General features: G+C 39.0%; 1 protein-coding gene across 1 annotated transcript; it reads right to left on the bottom strand.

Moving 5' to 3' along the window:
* Positions 1–15,983: 15,983 nt before the first annotated feature.
* On the bottom strand, positions 15,984–20,788 carry LOC112012031 (probable pre-mRNA-splicing factor ATP-dependent RNA helicase DEAH5). The gene is made up of 2 exons (XM_024044394.2): positions 17,182–20,788; positions 15,984–16,505 (listed from the first exon to the last, which is right to left on the bottom strand). The coding sequence occupies exons 1-2, from the start codon at positions 20,445–20,447 to the stop codon at positions 16,112–16,114; spliced, it is 3,660 nt and encodes a 1,219-aa protein (XP_023900162.1). The 5' UTR covers positions 20,448–20,788; the 3' UTR covers positions 15,984–16,111.
* Between the last annotated feature and the right edge of the window lie 1,422 nt (positions 20,789–22,210).

Here is a 22,210-nt window from a genome sequence, read left to right as displayed (position 1 = left end):
TAGTTTTCTTGTCACCAACTGTCCCAGTTGTTCGTAAGATTTGTTCTTTTCTTAATACTTATCTGAATTGTGGAATGGGCATGAGTGACAAGTAAAAACTTCCACCAGTAAGTATTTATCTTTAAACTCATATCCTAGAATCAGCTAAATTTCTTCAAGACTTGGTTTAGTTGGTTATGACACCATCTCAGATACATTTTCCTACAAACTCGTGATTCTTGTAAGTTGTAACAAGCTAATTATTTAATTTTATTCTTTTCCTTCGTACTACTACATGGGTGTGTTTAATAAATTTTTAGCATGATATAATATTGATGATTGGTAACCAACCTTTATGTGATTCTTAGGGCTTGTTTGGTCTGTGGGTATCTCATATCTCACTTCTAATCTCTTCACCCATAACTCATAATTGTAACTTGAAAATGCCCGTGACCCAAAGCTAGGTCCTTTTGGCTTAAAATTTGGTGGAGTTTCACTTTAAAAACTCAAAATTTTGCACTTCACGCGAGACCCACTCATACTAACTCATTTAGATTGGATAATATGTCAATGGACCAGGTCGGACCGACTCGACCCATTTTTATTTGGCCTATGGGCATAATTAGAGGTGTGCATGGGTCGGGTTGGGTCGGGTTGAGGAGATTTTTTGACCCAACCCACCATGGTGGGTCAAAAAAAATTCAACCAAACCCAACTCATCATATAAGTCCAACCCAACCCACATGGGTCGGGTTGGGTCGGGTTGAACCCATGGGTTTGACAAATTTTTATTATTATTATTATTAAATTTATTAAATATATTATTATTAGTATAAATTATATATAAGTACTTATATATAAGCACTTATATTATTTAATATTATTATTAGTATATATTAAATTTACAGCTCATTTTAAAAAAATTTATTAAATATATAATATATTTTAAATATATATTAAATATGGGTGGATCGGGTCGAGTTTGGCAGGTTTGTAATTTTATGACCCGCACCCAACCCAACCCAACCCGCTATAAAATTTTTTTTGTGACCCAACCCAACCCACCAAGCCTTAAAAACCAACCCAACCCAGCGGGTCGAGTTGGGTCGGGTCGGATTTGGTGGGTCGGTGAGTTTTCTGCACACCTGTAGGCATAATGGGCTGAGCATAGTGGACTATTAACTAGTTAACGGGAAGAATCGGACTAGGCCAAAAGAGAAAACTCTAGTCCGTGGCCTTGCCCATGGGTAATGCCCATTTTGTCTTTAGTGGGCTAGACTATCGGGTTGAGCCAAATGGGCTACCCATGGGCTTGTGTTAGCATATTATTTTATTATTTTTATAAGAAAATAATCAATTTTTTAAAAGGGAATAATTTTTTTTAAGGAAAAAATCAAAGAATTTAAGGCTATTTAATTCTTTGTTTTGTTGATGGAAACCTATTTATTTATTTATTTATTTTATCAAGGCTTTAAATGTTTTTTTTTTTAATCTTAAATAATAAAAAAAATGTCAAAAGGTTAGTTCAAAGTTGCTAGACTACTAGAAAAAAATATATTTAGTAAATTAAGTTTAGCACAATTACTTTAAGTATTTTAATGGTTGGCATGGGGGATTCTCTTAAGAATTTCCTCTATAATGTCTCAAGATTAATCTTTTATATACCACCTATATATTTTTGTTATGAATTTTGAGTTATTGGGTTGGGCAAAGGATTGGGCCAACGGGCTGAGCTACTAGGCTAGTCCACTGAGTGCCAATAGGCATAAAAACTAGCCCACGACTTGACCCACTAGGCTAGTGGGCTATCCATGATCCTCAATAACAATGGGCCAGGTTGCCCATTAGCCCAATGGGCCGTTGGGCTTCTGGGTCGGGCCGTGGGCCATGAGCTATTTGGTGACCTTTAGGCACTTCTAATTTCCCATTTGATTCCTTGTGGAGATCGAAACCAAGAACTTCAGCCGATTTTAGCTTCTAGGCCACCAAGATGATAGAGCACAGACACTCCACCACAACATATTTATGTTGGAGACCCATTGTCGATAGGCTAGCAAGGATTAGACAACACACTAACCATGGGCCCATAGCTTGAGTGGAATTACAACATTGCTACTATTACTTTGTTTGCATCACTTAAAAACACCAAAATGTTGTTTTCATTTTCACTCACTCATCACTCATTTTGATGAGTTATGAGTGATGAGAACTAAAAATGGAAATTTGGCCAAACACACTTCTTAGACATGTCTTATCAAATTATAATTAATATCATTTAAATCTATGTTGTTCACTCAAAACTAGGGTTACATCTATGAAATTGCTAGGATTGTTATGAAGGTTAGAATAGAGTCACACCTACGGCCAACTCAACACATTTTATGGTATAAGTCGGTAATTTAAAATGAGATATTTTTATGAAAAATTATTAATTTCTTCCAATATCCTAAATAGTGGTACTATCGTTAAACACTTCTTTACAAAAAGTCATTACTTTGATTTTTTTGACAACTTTAAACTCTTTGATTTTTTTTTTTTTAATACAAATATCACTATGATCATGCCAAAATTATGCAATATTAACTATGTTATTGGCATGATAAATTTCTTTCATGCAAAAAATATGGCCATATTTTTATGAAGATTTTTCATAGGCGTAATGTATTTTAAATATAAAACAAAAAGTTTTAAAAAATTGTAGATTATAAACGGTGTCGTTTCTATTAAATTCCAAAATTCAGTTTCAAATAGATTCTTTTCATACGTCACTCAAATTTACTGTTCGTAAAAATAGAGCCTAGTCTAGGGTTGACTTAACACATTTTGGGTTCAGACGCAAATATAAAATGTATTATTACTTAATATTTTATAAGCAATACATGAATTAGAAACATTTTAAAACTGAATTTAATATGTTAATTAGACTATTTTCATATATTTATAAAACGTAGTTTAAAACTTTTAATTCTAAAAATATTGAAACAGTCAGTATCAAAATAAATACCATATTTTAAATGGTCATTGTCTCTCTTGACAATGTTGGACCTTAGTTATTGAACAATGAATTTTAGTAATGAATTTGTTCCAAAAACCATTAATTCTAATTTTAATTTTGATTGAGAGAGAAATGAAAAGTAAAATTTTAAAATGTATTATGTTTTAATAAAATGGTGAACATTCGAAAAGAGTATAATATTTTAAAAATAATTTTTATTTATTAAATTTTTGGGTCTTAATTAAAAAATTTATATTGCAAAACAGATAAATAAGACATTCTAGTAGCCAATAAGAGTCTTCTAAAAAAATATTAACCAATAAGATATGTCCTTTTTTTTCCAGTGACAGGCTTTACTTTTTTGTTTGTCTAGTATCATAATTTTCCATTCATCTTAATTTTTAGATTATAACACAACCCAAAAATTAAATAAAAGAAACCGGTGAAGTTTTTTTTTTTTATAACAAATTTTGGATAAATTTGTTTTGAAGACATGTATTAATAGGAGAATGTCTTATTTTGTAGGTGTAAGGACTCAATCTGAATTGAGTGTTGGGTTTTCAGCCCAACAAGCCCAAACAATACATTTATAGAGAGTGGGCTGACAGGCTTAGGTGCTGGCCGTTGATCACCATGCCCAAACTTCTTTTTAAATGGCTAAGTGTTTTCTTACAAATGAGGGAATGCTCCTCGGCCTGTGGCCGAGGAGGCCTTTTTCCCCCCCCCTATTTGCTTTACTAGCTCTTCTTTTATAGTTTTAATCTTCCTATCTTTTGCTTCCATCTGTTGATTGTCTATTCGCCTTTTTCTCTGGTCGTCCATCCCATCAGAAGCTTTATCGATACTCAAGTGGCTCACTCTGACCAACGTTATCCTGCCAAGGGGTTACCTCTCCATTAATGCGGCCAGGGGGTTAGTTGAGTGCATTAAATGTGAGAGTGACAGCTTACCTTGGGGTTAGCCACTCCCCGAAATCACTCTTGTCAGGCCGAGGACAAGGTGTCCTCGGCGTGGATTCAAGAGAATAGGCTTCCCCCCTTTCACCTCAGAAATAGCTTGCGCTCCTCGGCATGGGCCTTAGGCCTGCTATATGAAGGACTGAGGCTATCAGGCCCACGGACCCCACAATAGCCCCTCAAAACCCTGCTGCACGTTCCCTTGAACGGGGAGGAGGGTTTTGATACATGCGGATCCACTGGACGAATGGCCTCACTTTAGTTTATACTGATGCTGGCGGCTTCTTGACTGCCCGATGCGCGTTTTTAGCGTTTCGAGAATTAATGGGTGCCCACATTAAATTTTTGACGGCACCACGTTCCCCACTTTAAACGGCATGATCTCCTGCCTTTATGAGAAAGCGGTTTCATTTGGGAAAATTAAGGGAGAGTATAAATACTTGTTTGACTTGCCTGGTTTCATCATTTTCGCGATTATCATTATTGACGCACATAGTTTGAACTTGGTTCGACTGGCACATTAGCTGAAGAGTATCGTCATACCTCTGTAAGTTTTCTTTTTCTAGTGACCCCAAATTTCCTTGATTTCACTCTTCTTTTTCTTTTTTAGAGCTTTTAGTTATCTTTGGGGAATGGGTAAGTTTAAGGAGTTGGTTGAGTCCGAGGAAATGATGAACAAATTCATTGTTGACTATGGAATACCCGGTAATGTGAACTTGAAATACTGCGAAGAAGGAGAGTGGTACCTTAAGCGGAGAGAGGGTGAGGTCGTAATTCCAATAGTTGCTTTTGTAGAAGGAGGGATGAGAATCCCTATGAGGCCGGTGACCCTCAATTACCTCAGGCATTTCCGCCTGTCCCCCACTCAGTGTGCTGTGAATGTGTTTAGGATACTAGGGTGTGTAGATACCCTGAATGAGAAAATGGGGCTGAGACTGACTCACCATGATGTGAATTGGTGTTATAATCTTCATCACCTGAGGGGTAAAACGTATTACATGAAGACAAGGGACGATAGGGTTCGTCTTATCCAGTGTCTTCCTGACTCCAATAAGGGGTTGAACCAAGATTTCCTCATAGTGTCGGGAGAATGGCACGACGGCTTTCATTGCCAACCGTAGAGGGGAAGCCAGGTAGGGCGTCCGAAGTACAAGATAATTTAGGTTTCAGTGCCTTTGCGTTTTATACCTACATACTCAACTTGGTTGACTAATCATAATAATTTCACTTTTCTTTTCACAGATCCACACGCCTTTGCACGTCACTTCCACCTGGTCAACAAAGCGGATTTGGAGACCGTTCTCAGGTCGGAACTTTTCTTGAACGAATCTGACAACCAAGTCAGAGCTGCTCATAAAATCCTCGGGTGTGACCCAGCTCAAACGTCATTTCCTGTTCCGCAGCACGTAATTAGAGCTCGTGATCCTCGGCTTACACAGATTACCGTGGTCTTACTGGGGGATCTTACATACCTGAAGGTATTCCGCTATCAGGTCCCTCTTCATCCCAGCAAGTAACGGTGGCCGAGAAAGGACCGCCTAAGAAAGCAAGGGAGGTGGTTGAATTGAGCTCCTCCGAGGACGAGTATAGTGTATTCGACTTAGCTGATCAGCCCGAGGATCCTCCCGGTGACCTAGGGGATCCTCACTTATCCGAAGCCGATCTTCAGTCTTTAAGTGTTGGTACCCAAGCCGAGATGGGTTTAAAGAGGCAGCCCCGGACCAATCTTCTTGACCTACTCGAAGGTGGTTCCAAGAAAGATGTGCCAGGGGAGTTACAATCCCAGCCCCCAGCACCTCAGTCCCAGATTCCAATCGTGCAAACCAGGTCATCATCCACCCCTATAATAGCTGCCCCTTCTACTGAGTCCCCTGATCCGAAAAGGAAAAGACTTTCTAAGGGTAAGGATCCAATGGATGGGAGCAAATCTCATTCTTCGCCCGAGGAGGGTAAGACTCGTAGACCCCCAAAGCAGTTGAAGTTGGTGATCAAAAGAAAGGCAAGAAGGTCATCCAGCAGCCCCAGGCCCAAGCATGGCTGCCTGCGCTATGCTCCATGACCAGCCCCTAATGGATAACGCGTCAATACGAGAGTCTCAAGGAGACGAGGGGGCTCTCGTAGCCGAGGCCCTAGAGAAATCTCTTCTTCTTCCCATTGACATGGCTGAGTTGGAGAAAATGAGTGGGGTAGAGGTTGTCTTCGACCTTAAGAAATATCTAGGCATGGTAGGTCCTTTGGCAACCATTCTTTTTACTAGAAATTTTTGTTGCTTAGTACTTTTGTTTCTCTTTATAAAACTGCTTGTTTTTGCTGGCAGGCTATCCAGGCCCTTTTTAGGTTGGGCGAAGAGGTTGGCGACCATAGTCACGCCTTGGCGCAAGAGCGCGATAAGTTCCTAGAAGCGGCTAAAACTCTTAAGAGATCTGAGGCCGACCTGAAAAAGGCGACCGAGGATCTGCAGAAATGGCGAAGGCTAGGGATACTGCTGTTTCTGACCTAGCCGTGGTCAGGAAGCAAGTTGAGGATCAAACTGTCCACTTGCAAGAGGTTGAAAGTCAATTACAGAAAGCCAAAGAGGACATTTCCTACATGAAGGGAAGTTTGACCAAAGCAATCCACGACAAAGGTGTTGCCGAGTACGCCAGGGACGAGGCTGTGAGAGCCAGAGACGAGGCAATTTTTGCAAAAACAGACGCTGAGCGCTCTGTGGACGAGGCAAAAGAAGAGGCTTTCACCGAAGGGGTGGCTAAGACTGAAGCCACCCTTCGGGCTCAAGTTCCTGCTGTGTGCAGGCATTATTGCTCTCAAACTTGGCATGAAGCCCTCAACCAAGCAGGGATTGATGCCTCGTCTGATCTTAGAAGGGAAGATAGGGTATATTACCCTACTGCCATTCGCGAGGTTACGCCTGCTGCTCCTGAGGGGGAGTCTTCCTTACCATCGGTTGAAAGTCAAGACAAGACCGCCGAGGATGCTCCGTTAATTGGTCAACCATCCGAGGAAGTCGAACCCCGGATAGCGTTGGGGGAAGTCGTAACCGAGGGTCAGGAAAGACCTCAAGACGTGGCCAGCCTCCGACGGACTTTTAGAGACCTAGCTGTTGAGCTTTGGCCCTAGCTTTTTGATTTTCCTACTGAGTTGAAGGAACTAGTATACGGCCTAGGATAGCTTTGTTTATTTTTTCCTTTGATACTATCTCGTTTCCTGCCTCAGTGGCATTGTAAGGGAGTCGTGTACTTTCTTTTTGAATTGAATACTTGAGATTTTGCTTTCATTTAATGATACTTTATTTTGCTCGTTTTGCTATTGTATTCTACTCAATATTTGTATTCCATTCTGGAGTTGGCATCACGGGACCATCTGTTATCATCCAAATATAAACCGAAAGGTTGTATTATCGCCTGACATTGAGTAACGCTTTGGCTTTTCTCAGAGCAGTTATTTTCTTTGTGGGTTCGAGTCCGAAGACCATATACTACCCTGGTAATGCATACTACTTATTTAGTTTTCTATAGGTTTGGGTCCGAGGACCATGCAACACTTTGGCTATGCCCAGTAATTTTGTTTTTCCTGTAAGTATCTAGTTTTCCCATACGTTCGGGTCCGAGGACCATGCAACACTTTGGCTATGCCCAGTAATTTTGTTTTTCCTGTAAGTATCTAGTTTTCCCATAGGTTCGGGTCCGAGGACCATGCAATACCTTGGGTCTGTCTACCACTTCAATTTTTTCTATAAATATTGAATATAATCGGTGTGTGTAGTTTTACCATAGGTTTCGGTCCGAGGACCATGCAATACCTTGGCTCTGTCTACCACTTCAATTTTTCTATAAATATTGAATATAATCGGTGTGTGTAGTTTTACCATAGGTTTGGGTCCGAGGACCATGCAATACCTTGGGTCTGTCTACCACTTCAATTCTTTTCTATAAATATTGAATATAATCGGTGTGTGTAGTTTTACCATAGGTTTGGGTCCGAGGACCATGCAATACCTTGGGTCTGTCTACCACTTCAATTCTTTTCTATAAATATTGAATATAATCGGTGTGTGTAGTTTTACCATAGGTTTGGGTCCGAGGACCATGCAATACCTTGGTTCTGTCTACCACTTCAATTCTTTTCTGTAAATATTGAATATAATCGGTGTGTGTAGTTTTACCATAGGTTTGGGTCCGAGGACCATGCAATACCTTGGTTCTGTCTACCACTTCAATTTTTTTCTGTAAATATTGAATATAATCGGTGTGTGTAGTTTTACCATAGGTTTGGGTCCGAGGACCATGCAATACCTTGGCTCTGTCTACCACTTCAATTTTTTTCTATAAATATTGAATATAATCGGTGTGTGTAGTCTTACCATAGGTTTGGGTCCGAGGACCATGCAATACCTTGGCTCTGTCTACCACTTCAATTTTTTCTGTAAATATTGAATATAATCGGTGTGTGTAGTCTTACCATAGGTTTGGGTCCGAGAACCATGCAATACCTTGGCTCTGTCTACCACTTCAATTTTTTCTGTAAATATTGAATATAATCGGTGTGTGTAGTTTTACCATAGGTTGGGTCCGAGGACCATGCAATACCTTGGGTCTGTCTACCACTTCAATTCTTTTCTATAAATATTGAATATAATCGGTGTGTTGTTTTTACCATAAGTTTGGGTCCGAGGACCATGCAATACCTTGGTTCTGTCTACCACTTCAATTTTTTTCTGTAAATATTGAATATAATCGGTGTGTGTAGTTTTACCATAGGTTTGGGTCCGAGGACCATGCAATACCTTGGGTCTGTCTACCACTTCAATTCTTTTCTGTAAATATTGAATATAATCGGTGTGTGTAGTTTTACCATAGGTTTGGGTCCGAGAACCATGCAATACCTTGGTTCTGTCTACCACTTCAATTTTTTTCTGTAAATATTGAATATAATCGGTGTGTGTAGTTTTACCATAGGTTTGGGTCCGAGGACCATGCAATACCTTGGTTCTGTCTACCACTTCAATTTTTTCTGTATGAGACATAATGGTGTGCGTAGTTTTACCATAGGTTTGGGTCCGAGGACCATGCAATACCTTGGTTCTGTCTACCACTTCAATATTTTTTTTCTGTATGAGACATAATGGTGTGCGTAGTTTTACCATAGGTTTGGGTCCGAGGACCATGCAATACCTTGGTTCTGTCTACCACTTCAATATTTTTTTTTTTTCTATATGAGACATAATGGTGTGCGTAATTTTACCATAGTTTGGGTCCGAGGACCATGCAATACCTTGGTTTTGTCTACCACTTCAATTTTTTTGCAATTAGGGATTTGCCCTCAGATCGCTTTATTGGAGATGATTACTCTTTACGTCAGATTAGGATCTTTACACGTGGCATTGATCTCATCTCTAACTCGAGGCCCCATCTTTTTCATTTATGAAGCGCCCTTTGCCTGTTCGTATTCCGCGCTTGACGCTCCGGTGCACGAAACGCGCCTTCATTAATGCCCTCGTAAATTGACACGAGTCCAACCGTCCGTGGCCTCCTTGGAAATTGGGGACTTCATTACTGATCCAGCTGATAATACCCTTCTCGAATTCTGCATGAATTAATTCTCACCAAACTTCCATCCCCTATATAAAGTAAGTAGATGGTTACCCACAAACCATGAACCTCTCAACGCAACCAGAGCAAAACATCTCCTTCCAACTTCACATGCCCTTTTAACAACCCCGCCGGAATTGTTGCCGGGACTGAAAAGAACCGGTATGGCCGTAGCCCCCACTGGGCTTTCGGTGCGGCAGAGTCTAGGCGTAATCCTGATGGTGCCCTTCGAGGTATCCCAGAGGGTGTTGTTAAAGAACCTCACGTCTTTCCTCGGAGCACACCCCCGACGAGGAAGGCGCATGAATTCACCTCATGGGCGGTGCTCGAGTGTTGCCGTCTCCAACGGCCAACACTTGAGAGAAACGGAGAGAATCGAGGGAACATCATGGGGGAGGGTCTCCCGAGCCCCTGCGTCTGCTCCTCTCTCTGTTCCAGCTATGCCCAGCCGAGGAGGGATTGGTTGGGGGCCTGAGGGCATGATTGTCCTTCACCTCCTCCACCTTGTGTCAAGCTCTCCCATTCTCTTGGTGCCAAATAAAAGCACGAGTTGACACTTCCCTCCGGCTAGTTTTCTCTTGGGGCGGCCCCACCTGAGCCTCTGATTGTAGGGGTAGCTAGGAATAGCAGGTGGCTATTAGCTCGTAAATTTACTTGTAAAACAGGCCTACCTGAGCCTCTGATTGTAATATGTCATTTCTCTATGTATGAATTAATAATATCAAGATCTTTCGTTTTGCTCTTTCGTTTTTTTTTTTTTAAATGAATACTTAGAACTTAGAACTCTTATCTTATTCAATCTACTGTAAAACAAATACTTAGAATTTGGAACATTATCTTTTCCAATCTACTGTAAAACCAACACTAAGTACTTAGAACACTTACCTGGTGCGCCGGCCAGCACCCTAATCCTCCCCACAGACGGCGCCAATTGTAAGGACCCAATTCGAATTGAGTGTTGGGTTTCAGCCCAATAAGCCCAAACAATAAATTTATAGAGAGTGGGTTGACAGGCTTAGGTGCTGGCCGTCGATCACCACGCTCAAACTTTTTCTTATAAAAAGGCTAAGTGTTTCCTTACAAATAAGGGAATGCTCCTCGGCCATAGGCCGAGGAGGCCTTCAGCTTCCCCCCCTTTTCTTCAGGAATAGCTTGCGATCCTCGGCATGGGCCTTGGGCCTGCTATATGATGGGCCGAGGCTATCAGGCCCACGGACCCCACAGATACCTATTTGGATTTTTTTTTCTTATGCTTAAGCCGCCCTAGCTTGAAATCCTAGGTCTGCTCTTGTCATTGATAATATTTTATCTAAGAAATCATAATGAATATTTTGATAGTAATCTTTGTAAATAATCTCAATTACCTATCTAAAAAATTTATAGCCATAACAGGGTTAGCTACCTCCTTCCAAAATCCACAAGGAAACTCATATTGGTTTTCAACTGCACCACTCCACTAACTCATTTGCTCTTGTAGCCAATGCACTTCTTATATATAATAGAAGCCTTAAATTCTCTTCCAATCAACTATCCTNTATTAAACATAAGGTCTAAGAGTATTTTTTTAATCACATAAAAGTTCAATTTAAAGAGCGATTCAAAAATAGGAATCCTTTTGTAGATAGTATAAATAAAACAAATGGACACTTCATTTTTAAAAAAAGAACACAAGAATGAAGAACCCAAAATTGTTTTCTTAAAAAAAAAAAAAAAAAAAAAAAAAAAAAAATCCTATAACGCCTAAAAGAAAAGGAATTGGAAAAACAAAAGAACGAATAGCTAATAAAAAAACAAAACAAAACTGTCAATAAGAAACAAATGGCTAAAAAAGAAAAAAGCAAAAGCAAAACCTCAGGAAAAAAAACAAAAAAACAAAACAAAACAAAGAGGAACGAATGGCTAATAAAAAAACAAAACAAAACTGTCAATAAGAAGCAAATGACTAAAAAGAATGAAAAAGAAGAAGCCAAATGGACATTCCCTTCCTTGAAGTTGAGTGTGATGCCAAGATAGTAACAGACCTATTGCTTTCTAACTTGCTGCCCAACAGAAAATATACTCCCCTGTTTCGTGATTGCAGGTCCCTACTCACCAGATTTCAGCAAATCAAAGTGAACCATGCCTATTGGGAAGCGAATAGCTGGGTAGATGCCATGGCGAGGATGGGGTGCTTACAGCAGGATAATTTTGTAGTGTTTAACAATCCCCTACTCTGATGCCACTGGAATGTATTATGTAAGGCGATGTGCTAGAACTATGCCTAATATGGCTGTGTAACTTTTGTGTTTAATATAAGTTTCCTTTTAACCAAAAAAAAAACCTCAGAACGTTGGAAGCGGTTTAGTCCAAAAATTTGCCCCCTATTTTCACTCCAATTTTCTTCCCATTTTGGGGAGATTGAGATTTAGTGGGCTAGAGAGAAAACAGCTAACCCCACTATTTTTCTCTACTCCTTTAGGAAACACTCCTACTCATTTTCTTTCCTATTTTCCACTCATCTTTTTCCATTCTTCCCAAAATCCACCAAACCAAACATAGCCTTAATGGTTGAGCCGCTCGTTACACCCATAATCAACTAACAGTATGCTTAAGCTATTCAAGCCCAAAAAAAAAGTTTTACACTGAACCTCCTACATTAGCAATTACTAGTAGTTCCTAAGGCTTTATAATATCCATAAAATCTTGGATTTAAAACCTTTTGCCAGCATCTTAGGACCACCTAAAGGAATTCCTCCCTATATTACCCGGAGTGTGTAGGACAAGGGAACTATACATGAGATAGTTAAATATTCGAAGAAGTTTGGACGCCCTTGTTAAAAAAAAAAAAAAAAAAGATTTTTTTCCGAGGAGAGGATCCAAATTAAGTAGTTGAAATATTATTTAACCAAGTAATTTTAACCCAATTTTATATGAGCCCGGTTGAGAGGTATTATAAAAAATTTCTAATAAAAAGTTTTAAAAAATGAATAATTAATAGATGTCTTAAAGGCATTTGTTAATAAATAATAATAATAATAATAATAAATGGTAATTCAATTGTTAGAATGAGAGAAGGATTTGAATCCTAGTTCTTTTGATAAAGAATACCAAGTAATGTCACGTTTAGATTTTTTACAAAGACAATTTAAAATCTAATAGCTGTTAGGATTGAACATTCAAAAAGCAGTGCGATACTTGGAAAACAATGGAATCAAAAGCTTGGCTATATTACCATTGGTTCAAAAAAAAAAAAAAAAACCTTGGCTATATTATTGAAAATTAATTACTGGAGACGTCGTTTAGGATATTATATATATACTATTCATCTTATGGAAAAGATATAATTTTGATACTCTCAAAAATATATGGCAATCTTTATTTAAAATTTCGTTCCACCATATAAAGAGAATAATTACTTGAATTGATTTAAATGGAGTGACACCATACACCTAGTTTTCTAATGATTAAAACTTTGTCATAAAATAAAAGAACCTCTATCCTCTTGTATTTCATATACAGAGGTTCTGTGCATTATTCCAAGTGTGAAATATAGAACGCTCGCTGTGATACCAGAGTTACTGGGTTGTGTTACTTTGCTCAAATGATGACAACCACAGAACAATATCAGGGACCAATGATGATTTTATGGGAACAACATTAAGCTTGACAATTTTTTGTTGACAAGTAAATTTTAGATTTATGAAGACAAAACAAAGAAACATACCATCAACAATGAGCAGAGGATCATCCTCGAGTCTCAACTCTCAAGCAGAGCAGTCGCTAGTTAACGTCCTCTTCAGGCAAAAGATTTGGCTTGTATACAGCTAGAGAGGCTTATTGTATCTGTGAATTCGAAGAGAATGCTCATATTCCATAATTCTCTTGCAATCAATACCAAGCATCTTAAATTGAAGTCCTTTCTAAGCTGTTCTTTTCTTTTTTTTGGTCAGGACCAGGATTATAAATATTTCAAATTGAAAATTATTCAACCAGGAAAAAGAACTTCAGGTACGGTTATTTCAAGATTTATGAATAATAAATAACTACGCAGAAGTTATCTGAAATAAATTTAGTAAGGGAATTACTTCATCTCAAGCAGTAATATCTTGAAATAAAAAGCTACCATGACAATTTATTTACGTAAGGCGATCTGGTTTCTCACAATTACAATGGAAGACATTGACAATGAAGTTTGACAGAGCAACTTTATAGATCCAAAGTGACATCATTGTATGTTTCAGTTCAGAACAATATCAATTCAACAATCACGGATAACGCAAAAGTCTTAAGATTTGCTCCATATTTTTTATATTAGCCTGTTATTTTACTTTAGCCTAAGGATATCCTCTTAGTCATGCCAAAAACCCTAATATAAATATGGGCTAAAGAGCTTAACGCAACCCTATACCTTTCCTCAAATCTTTCTCTCTCTCCACTTCTTTTCTCATTCTCTCTCTTTTAGTCCTAATAACTCATATTTTAATACGACTCAACTTAAAAACTATTAACATACAAGAGAGATTGGTTGCTTCAACTTCCAAGCAAGCAAATAGTTTGGTTTTTTTCCAACTACTAGTGACTCAGTAACAAACTTCAAGCTGTAAAGCTTTAAGATGCAAATATGCAGACAGTGCTGTTCCATATCCCAAATCTAGACTTCAATGTTTTAACATGGCCAAATAATTAAATAAAACTATTTCCAACATGAGCATACAACTCAGGACTTGATGATAAACAACTTCAGCTTCCTATTTGATTACTTTTGTTTTTTTTTTTTTAGGTAAAAGTGATTGAACTCGCACTCTCTTATTCAATCATCAAAGACTTTACCAATTGAGCTAACTGGAACCCTAAGCTTCCTATTTGATTACAGATGATAAAAACGTCCATCCATCCTCAACAGAGGTTATCACATGCCTATGGAATGCACATATCAATTATACAGCAGGTTCTACACAGAGCAGAACCAAGCAATTTAAAGAAAACTCAATAAAATGGAATCAAGTCATTTCCCTTACCTGTTTGAGTAAATCTACGGCGGACAACACAAGAAGATCGTCTTCTTCTTTCCTTTTTATTTTTTGATAACTAACCTTCCCCTCAGCATCAGCTGAAGAGGTTTTTTCATTTAATTTAATTATCAAACCATATACAGAACGCTGGGATTCATTGAACATATGGCATTCAAAAATAACAAATAATCACGAGATAATACCAAAATAACATATACAAAACGCTGCAAATTTCTTAGCTTACTCTGAATCAGAATTCGAAGGTGAAATCAAAGCCACCCAACATGCTTCTTCAGAAGAGAAATTCCCCTATTTGTGTCTGTGTCATACCCATCATCAGAGGCTTCGATTTGGAGTAACACGATTCAAATTGATAGAGACTGAGTTGAAGGGAGATCGGGAAAAGGAGGGCAACAAAGAGAGTCAATACTTGAGGCAAATTGGTTTAAAGGAGAAAGTAAGGGCTGAGAGGGGGAGAGATGAAATCATATATAGATAGATATTGTAACATGGAGTGACTCCCGAAAGGAATGTTACACTGGTTCATTTGGCCTTCAATTCAACACCACAAAGGTTAAGATGGATGTCAATTAAGAAGGGATAACATTCTGCAAGCAAAGAGAAAGGGAGAAGGGTGACAAGATTTTCATAAGGCTGACGTGGCTTAATAGGAGGCTACGCTGAATTTATGGCTATGCCTCCGTTATTAAATATGTATAGATGAGAGATTAACATTGGCATACACCTAATAATTAATCCTAGGATAGCTGAAGAGGATGCATGCACTTATATTATTTAAGTCCAACCACGTAAAGTTTGTAATGAAGCAATAAGAAATGATGATTAAGGAGTAATTAGAAATAGTCATAATAGGATAAAAGCCAAAATGATAATCCTGACTGGTGAACTAAACAAATGAGGAAACTGACAAAATGCATGTGCAAAGGTAAAAGAAATACTCTGGCTTTGTAAGGAAAGATACCTGCCTTGCCAGATTCTTTGATATTCATGCTCCATCATAGTTTAGATTCCACAACTTGAAGCTGCAAGGACCAGTTCACAGCTTTTGCAATAACAGTTTGCCTCACATATACTCAAAAACCTAGGCTGCAACATCATAGAGTCTTGGGTCTTCACTGCAGCAGATAAAAGAACGCCCCAAACTTCATCCAAATTCTGTTCAGATAAAGAATTCATATAACTAAGAAAAATATAAAGCTACCAAGGACCGAATGGGGGAGAAACCATAGTCAACCAGATTCTGAGAAGTCCATTTTAAAGACTTCAGCAAGTATTCTTTGCATATCCCATATTACACAAGCAAACCACTTACAGACTAAGAGGATAAGTTCCTTAATATTTTGGATTGAACAGACAAAGTTAAGTCAAGAGTCATAACTTCAATTAATAAAAGGCAGTATGCAAACTAAGATCAGTGTTAACTGAAAACCAGCAAATGACCCAACATCTAAAATTTGGGAAAACTTTTGATCATTATCATTTCAAGGGTCTCTAGCATGTCAAAATATAATCAGAAAATTATACAAGGAAAACAGCATTTACAGTAATACTCATAATCAAAATGAATGACGTTAATACATCTCAAGCACGGCGTTTACTCAAACGCCAAGAATTCGGCTCGTGATATCTGTCATAAAGTGGCTCAATCCTTTCTTGTCGTTTTCGCTTGCTCAACTTTGTAGAATCTGCTACTTTGAAAAATCTAGGCGCCAGCTCCACAAGCCATTTAGGATCTATAACTGTGACCTCTCGCATGTACTCCTTTGTAGTCATCACCAGCTCATGGTAGATGACCCAGTCAGGTTGCCTCTGGAAAAGAGCACTGCTTGGATGTATATAGACCGGTTGGTTCTCTACTAGGGTCCTATAGCCCTCTTGTGGGTCCTTTCTAGATGCATGGAAAAAGAACCCTGCAGTAATCGCCTTTCGGATCTTTGTAAAATTTCTCCCAGCAGCCACTACGTCCAATTTATATCTGCAATGGTTTAAACTTCATATATCAGTATAAATGTGTCAAGTAAGCTCCACAGACAAAAAACTATAAACAATAATCACCTATTGCTTCATCAACAAAACCAGTAGAACAGATATGGCACCCATAAAATTATATATTCAAAAAGGTACAGCAATGATTAGCTAAATCAACAAATTAAAAGTTTTCTATAGCATTTGCTGCCAATTTTGCAACTAGTTAAATGAATAATGAGGAAAAAAGTAAACTTCTCTTACAGCAAGCATTAGGGCACATGAAAAGTCCTGATATCACACAGATTGATACCACATGGACATACAGTTTGTTACATTTTAAGTGTGGGAGGGGGGACTCAAACCCTGGAAGTCTCCCTTGGAAAGGCCAGGAAATGCCATTTGACCTATTTGGTGCTTAGGGACCAAATATCATAATTGTGGTATCCAAACTAGGATGGACAACAAACACTATTCTTTCAAGCATGAAAAGAAAACAATATTCTCAATTTACTAGTATAAGATGCAAAATAATAAGATACTTCTAAAGAAATACAGATACACAAGGACACCCAAGAGATTAGTCTCAGGTGCCTAAAATTTGCAGAATATATGAAAGCAGCACTTGGAGCAAAGATAAAGGCAGGAAACATTAGAACAACTTAAAAAGAAAATAGAAAGCATACTTGTCCATGATGGTGAGTAGCTGTTTTCTGACATCCTGTGCCCTCCTCAAGGATCTAGACTGAACAAAGTTCTCAAAACACCAGGGCCCAGAAAAGTTATTACTTTTCCAAGCCTCATAAACTGCAAGTAATGTCAGATGGTCTCCCTCTGGCTGGAAAAACTTGGCCCTCTTCTGATCAGCTTGTGCTTGTTTCTCTCTAGGCCTGTAGAAGATATTCCCTGTTTGAATCATTGCAATGATAGTCAAAATCTCATCACTGCATCCAAGGTCCACACTGGCAAGCAGCATCTTAGATAATGGTGGTTCAAGAGGAAATTCTGCCATTTTCCGGCCCAATTTAGTCAGAAGCCCCTCCTCATCAAGAGCTCCTAGACTGTACAGCTGTTCCATGGCAGAAATCAGAGCTTGGGGAGAAGGTGGATCCATGAAATCAAAAGACAGAAGATCATTTATCCCCATAGCTTTCATGGTAAGTGTAGTTAACCCAAGATTTATCCTCTGTATTTCAGGAATTGAAGTAGGGGACATCTCATTGCGGTATGCACTCTCTGTGTAGAGACGATAACATTTCCCAGGTCCTGTACGCCCAGCACGCCCAGCTCGCTGCTTGGCTGAAGCTTGTGAAATAGGAGTTATGACCAGCGAATCAAGCCCTTGCTTTGGGTTATACACATTCTGCTTTGCAAACCCAGGATCAATAACATAATAAATTCCATCAATTGTCAAAGATGCCTCAGCAATATTGGTAGCAACTACCACTTTCCTCTTCCCCGGAGGTGCAGGTTCAAATATCCTTGACTGCATTTCACTTGGAAGCGCACTATAAACCGGTAGAATAATCAATTCTGGAACATTTTTACCTAGCCCCTTCATCCTTTCATAAAGAGACTGGCACGCAAAATCAATCTCCTCCTGACCAGTCAAGAAGAGAAGGATGTCTCCTTCAGGTTCTGTCAAGTGGATCTGTAGCACAGTAATTAGGGATGCATCTAGGTAATCACTTTCTGGCTGTTTGGTGTAGAGTATCTCAACAGGAAAAGTTCTACCAGGAATTGTAAATATATTACAGTTAAAGAAATACCCTGAAAACTTCTCCGCATCCAGTGTTGCAGATGTGACAATCAAGCGAAGGTCGGGTCTCCGTTTCACTAGTTGCTTGAGTAATCCAAAAAGAACATCCGTGTGTATAGTCCTCTCGTGTGCTTCATCAAGCATAACAACAGAGTACTGAGAAAGGTTTTCATCAATCAAAATTTCCCTAAGAAGCATACCATCAGTCATGTACTTGATAACAGTATCTGGACCAGTACAATCTTCAAATCGAATAGCATATCCAACTTCCTCACCCAAACGACAACCAAACTCTTCAGCAACCCTCTTAGCCACAGACATTGCAGCCACCCTACGGGGCTGAGTACAGCCAATTTTACCCTTCGTTGTGTATCCAGCTTCTGCTAGATATTGAGTTACCTGAGTTGTCTTACCCGAACCAGTCTCACCAATTACAACTAGGACCTGATTTTCATGCACAGCCTGAACGAGTTCCTTCTTTAATTTGTAGATTGGCAAGCTCTGCCTCTGCTCCTGAATGGACAGCTTCGATCTCTGCCCAAAGCTAAGGGATTGTCCATATGCATCCTTCTTCCATTCTGGCATATCATATGCTGATAAACCAACGCCTCTAAGCTCCTGTGCTAGATGCCTCTCACCCGTCTCCGGCATAGGGTCTTCCCAAGGACGATTCAAATCCTTAGGAATGGAGTCCAGCATAGTTCTCTGCTGCTGTTCTCTTACTTCTCTGCGCTCCTTTATAAGCGCAGACTGAAGTGCCGCTGCACGACTCAAAGACCCTTCTGGATTCTTAAAAATTTTAACAGGTGACATATCCATCGAATACCTGCTCTGCCCGTGTAGAAACGCTGGTTCATCCTCATTCATCTCAATCTCAAGCTCCTCCTCAGCACCCTCTTCTTGATATAACAATCCGTCCCCTTCCTCATCATAAGTGGGATAGTCTGCAAGAGTCAAAACCCCTGAAGCAATCAACTGCTTCGCCTCCCACTTCTCTGGCGAACTCATCCTCTTCAATGGTCTACGGGAAGGAACAACATCATCCTCCTCCACTATCCTAATCCCCGAAAGGCCCGTCCTAGTAGTAGGCCCCTCCCTCGTCCCAGACGGGTTTGCCCTATTCAAATCATCATCCGGACCCTTCTTCAGCGGAAGAAGATCCTTACCAGTATGCTGGTCGACATCCCTCATTGAAAGACTCATCTTCTGATTGGAAACAGAGATCACCTTCACATAAACCTCCTGATCCCGCTTCACAACATCCTTGGCATTAGTAATCCGCCGAGTTGCAATCTGTGAAACATGGACTATACCCTCTTTCCCCTTAAAATCACTCAATTGCACAAAGCAGCCAGAGTCCATCACTCTCGAAACCCTTCCCTTGTAAACTTTATAAACTTCTGGCTCATCCGAGTGGTACCGCCAATCCTTATTGCCTCTCCTGTAATCAACATTACCACCATTATCTTCATTCTCATCGTCTCTCCTATGCTTCACCACGTCATCGTCTCTCCTATGCTTCTCATGACGATCGCCATGCCTTCCTTTACTCCTGTAATCTCTTCTATCATCATACTCATCATCTTCAACATCCCTTTCTCTACGCCTCTCGTCTCTGTCGTAACCACGCCTATCTCTTCTATCTCGATCTCTTTCTCCATCTCTGTTTCGATCTCGATCTCGATCTCTATCTCTATCTCTATCTCTGTCCCTATCTCTACCTCTACCTCTACCTCTATCTCTATCTCTGTCCCTATCTCTACCTCTATGCCTATCTTCTGCTTCTTCTTCTTCTTCTCCCCTCTCTCTACGCCGCTCTCGGGCCTCCAGTTCAATTTCCCTATCGAGCTCCTTAGCCCTTTCCCTAGTATCCGCAATCGCTAGGGCACCATACTTAGGTTTCTCACCGTCCACAACGCTTTCCTTCTTCGATTCCTTCGGCTTCGGAGGAAGAATGGCGTGGATAATCGTCAAAAGCGTACGGACAAAGTAATCGGGCATCTCGGCACCATTCTCTTTCAGCTTCGAGTCGAATTCGTCGACGGTCTCGCAGTTTCGGCCCAACTCGGTGATGAACTCGGCGAGAACTTTGTCTCCAAACCCTAAATGCGTTTCGAGTTCGGAGCAAACCTTGGAGACGAGTGACAGGTATTCGAGCTTCTTCAACCCGTCGTCTTTAACGGCGGGAGCCATTGTTGAAGATTCAGATATAGCAGAGATTCAATGAAGGAAAAAAGATAGAAAGAGAGAGATTTGAGGATTTAGGGTTTATGCGTACCTGATTTAGGAATTTTTGATAAGCGAAACCCTAATTCCACTGTGTGAAGGTTTAAATTGTTGGTACTAAGGAAATACACTATATAATTAACTAAAACTCACCGCCTTGAAATCGGAGTATATGTGCGAAGTAGCAGAGAATTCATTTGAAATCAGATTTTGGACTTTTATCCTTCAGAAATTACACATCGCCGCCTCTGGATTTGATTTTGAACTTTGAAGGATGGACTGTACTCTATTCTCTACACGTTCTAAATAATTGTAGTTTTTATCACCTATCAAAACAAACAAAAAACAACTTATCAAAAAAAAAAAAAACAAACAAAAAACAAAAAACTCTATATCTATGTATTTTTTATTTTATAGTTTTAGAATTATTTTTAGCACTAAATTATGTTAGTTTAAATTAATTAAAAATTTCCTATCAAAAAAAAATTAATGAAAAATTCCCTCCTCTTCTACTGTATTATTTAAATTATTAAAAAAATTAATTAAAACTCACGACTCACGAGTCTTTGTAGATAAAAAATCTCAATACCAAATTAAAATGGTTTTATATCATCTAAACAAATTAAACTAGTTTCATTATATGTACGAAGAGGTTTTTATTTTTTATTTATATATATATATATATTTTTATTTAGAGTCATAATTTTACATTCATCTTATGTCTGTTGACGTTCATATGCCCCTTATATTCTACATGACAGTAATACTGGTAATGCTGTTCATTTTGTAGCAGCGACATGATTCAATTTTACTTTTGTGGTCATATATTCAATAGGAGCCTAACTGATGAATTTTTTTTGGGAGAATAGCCCAACTGATGATTGAATGACATTTACCCCTAATATTCAGTACTATTGATATGATGGTTGGGAGCTACGGATCTCAACAACTGTGTACCTAGGTGCTGCACAGGGTTTACAGGTTGGTTCAACATGCTGGATTTGGAGGGGGATAGAGAGCTGCAAATCTATCATTAACAAAAGCATATGTATTTTTGAATATTAGGGTATTGCTGGATCCCTGGGCTTGATGGGTCAAACCAAACCCGAACCCCAAAGATGAAGATTTTCAATACAACCCCATATGGTTGTAAATCTAATAAATTAATGATAAAATTTGAGACAGGTAAGATCTATTGGATGAATGATGATAGTTCTAAAGAAGAAATTCTCAATCATCCCTTGCCATTCTTACCACCAGAGGATTGTGTGATATAGGTGGGAGATAGAAAGTTCCTTTGCTGTAAAAAAAGCCTATTGGCTCCTGTGGAAGCGTCGTTTTAGTAGGGAGAACCAATATTTGTGTCTTCTATAAAGATTGAACCTGGATGAAAGGCTAAATATTTCTGTGGAGAATTGTAGTTAGTGTTTTAGTTTTAGTTTTATCCTTTAAGGTAAAGTTGGCCCAGCATATGGAAGTCTTAAACATAGATTGCCCCCTTTGTGGAGTAATGGAAGATTCTACTATTATTCTATTTAAAGGGTGTCTAATAATCGAGCACAAAAGGAGTCGTCCAATTGCAAAGGCCTTTGTTTCAAATCCAAATGAGGTTTTAATTCAGATGCCTTTTCAGCCAATTCTTTGGAATTATTAACCAACCTACAGAGCATTTAGGTGAAGGTATTGATAATTTGATAGTAACCAGTGTTGTATTGATTATTTTGCTAGAT

The sequence above is a fragment of the Quercus suber genome, unplaced genomic scaffold (genome assembly GCF_002906115.3).
Source record: "Quercus suber isolate HL8 unplaced genomic scaffold, Cork oak 2.0 scaffold_475, whole genome shotgun sequence".
NCBI classification, from domain to species: Eukaryota; Viridiplantae; Streptophyta; class Magnoliopsida; order Fagales; family Fagaceae; genus Quercus; species Quercus suber.
This window is presented reverse-complemented; position numbering and strand designations above follow the sequence as displayed.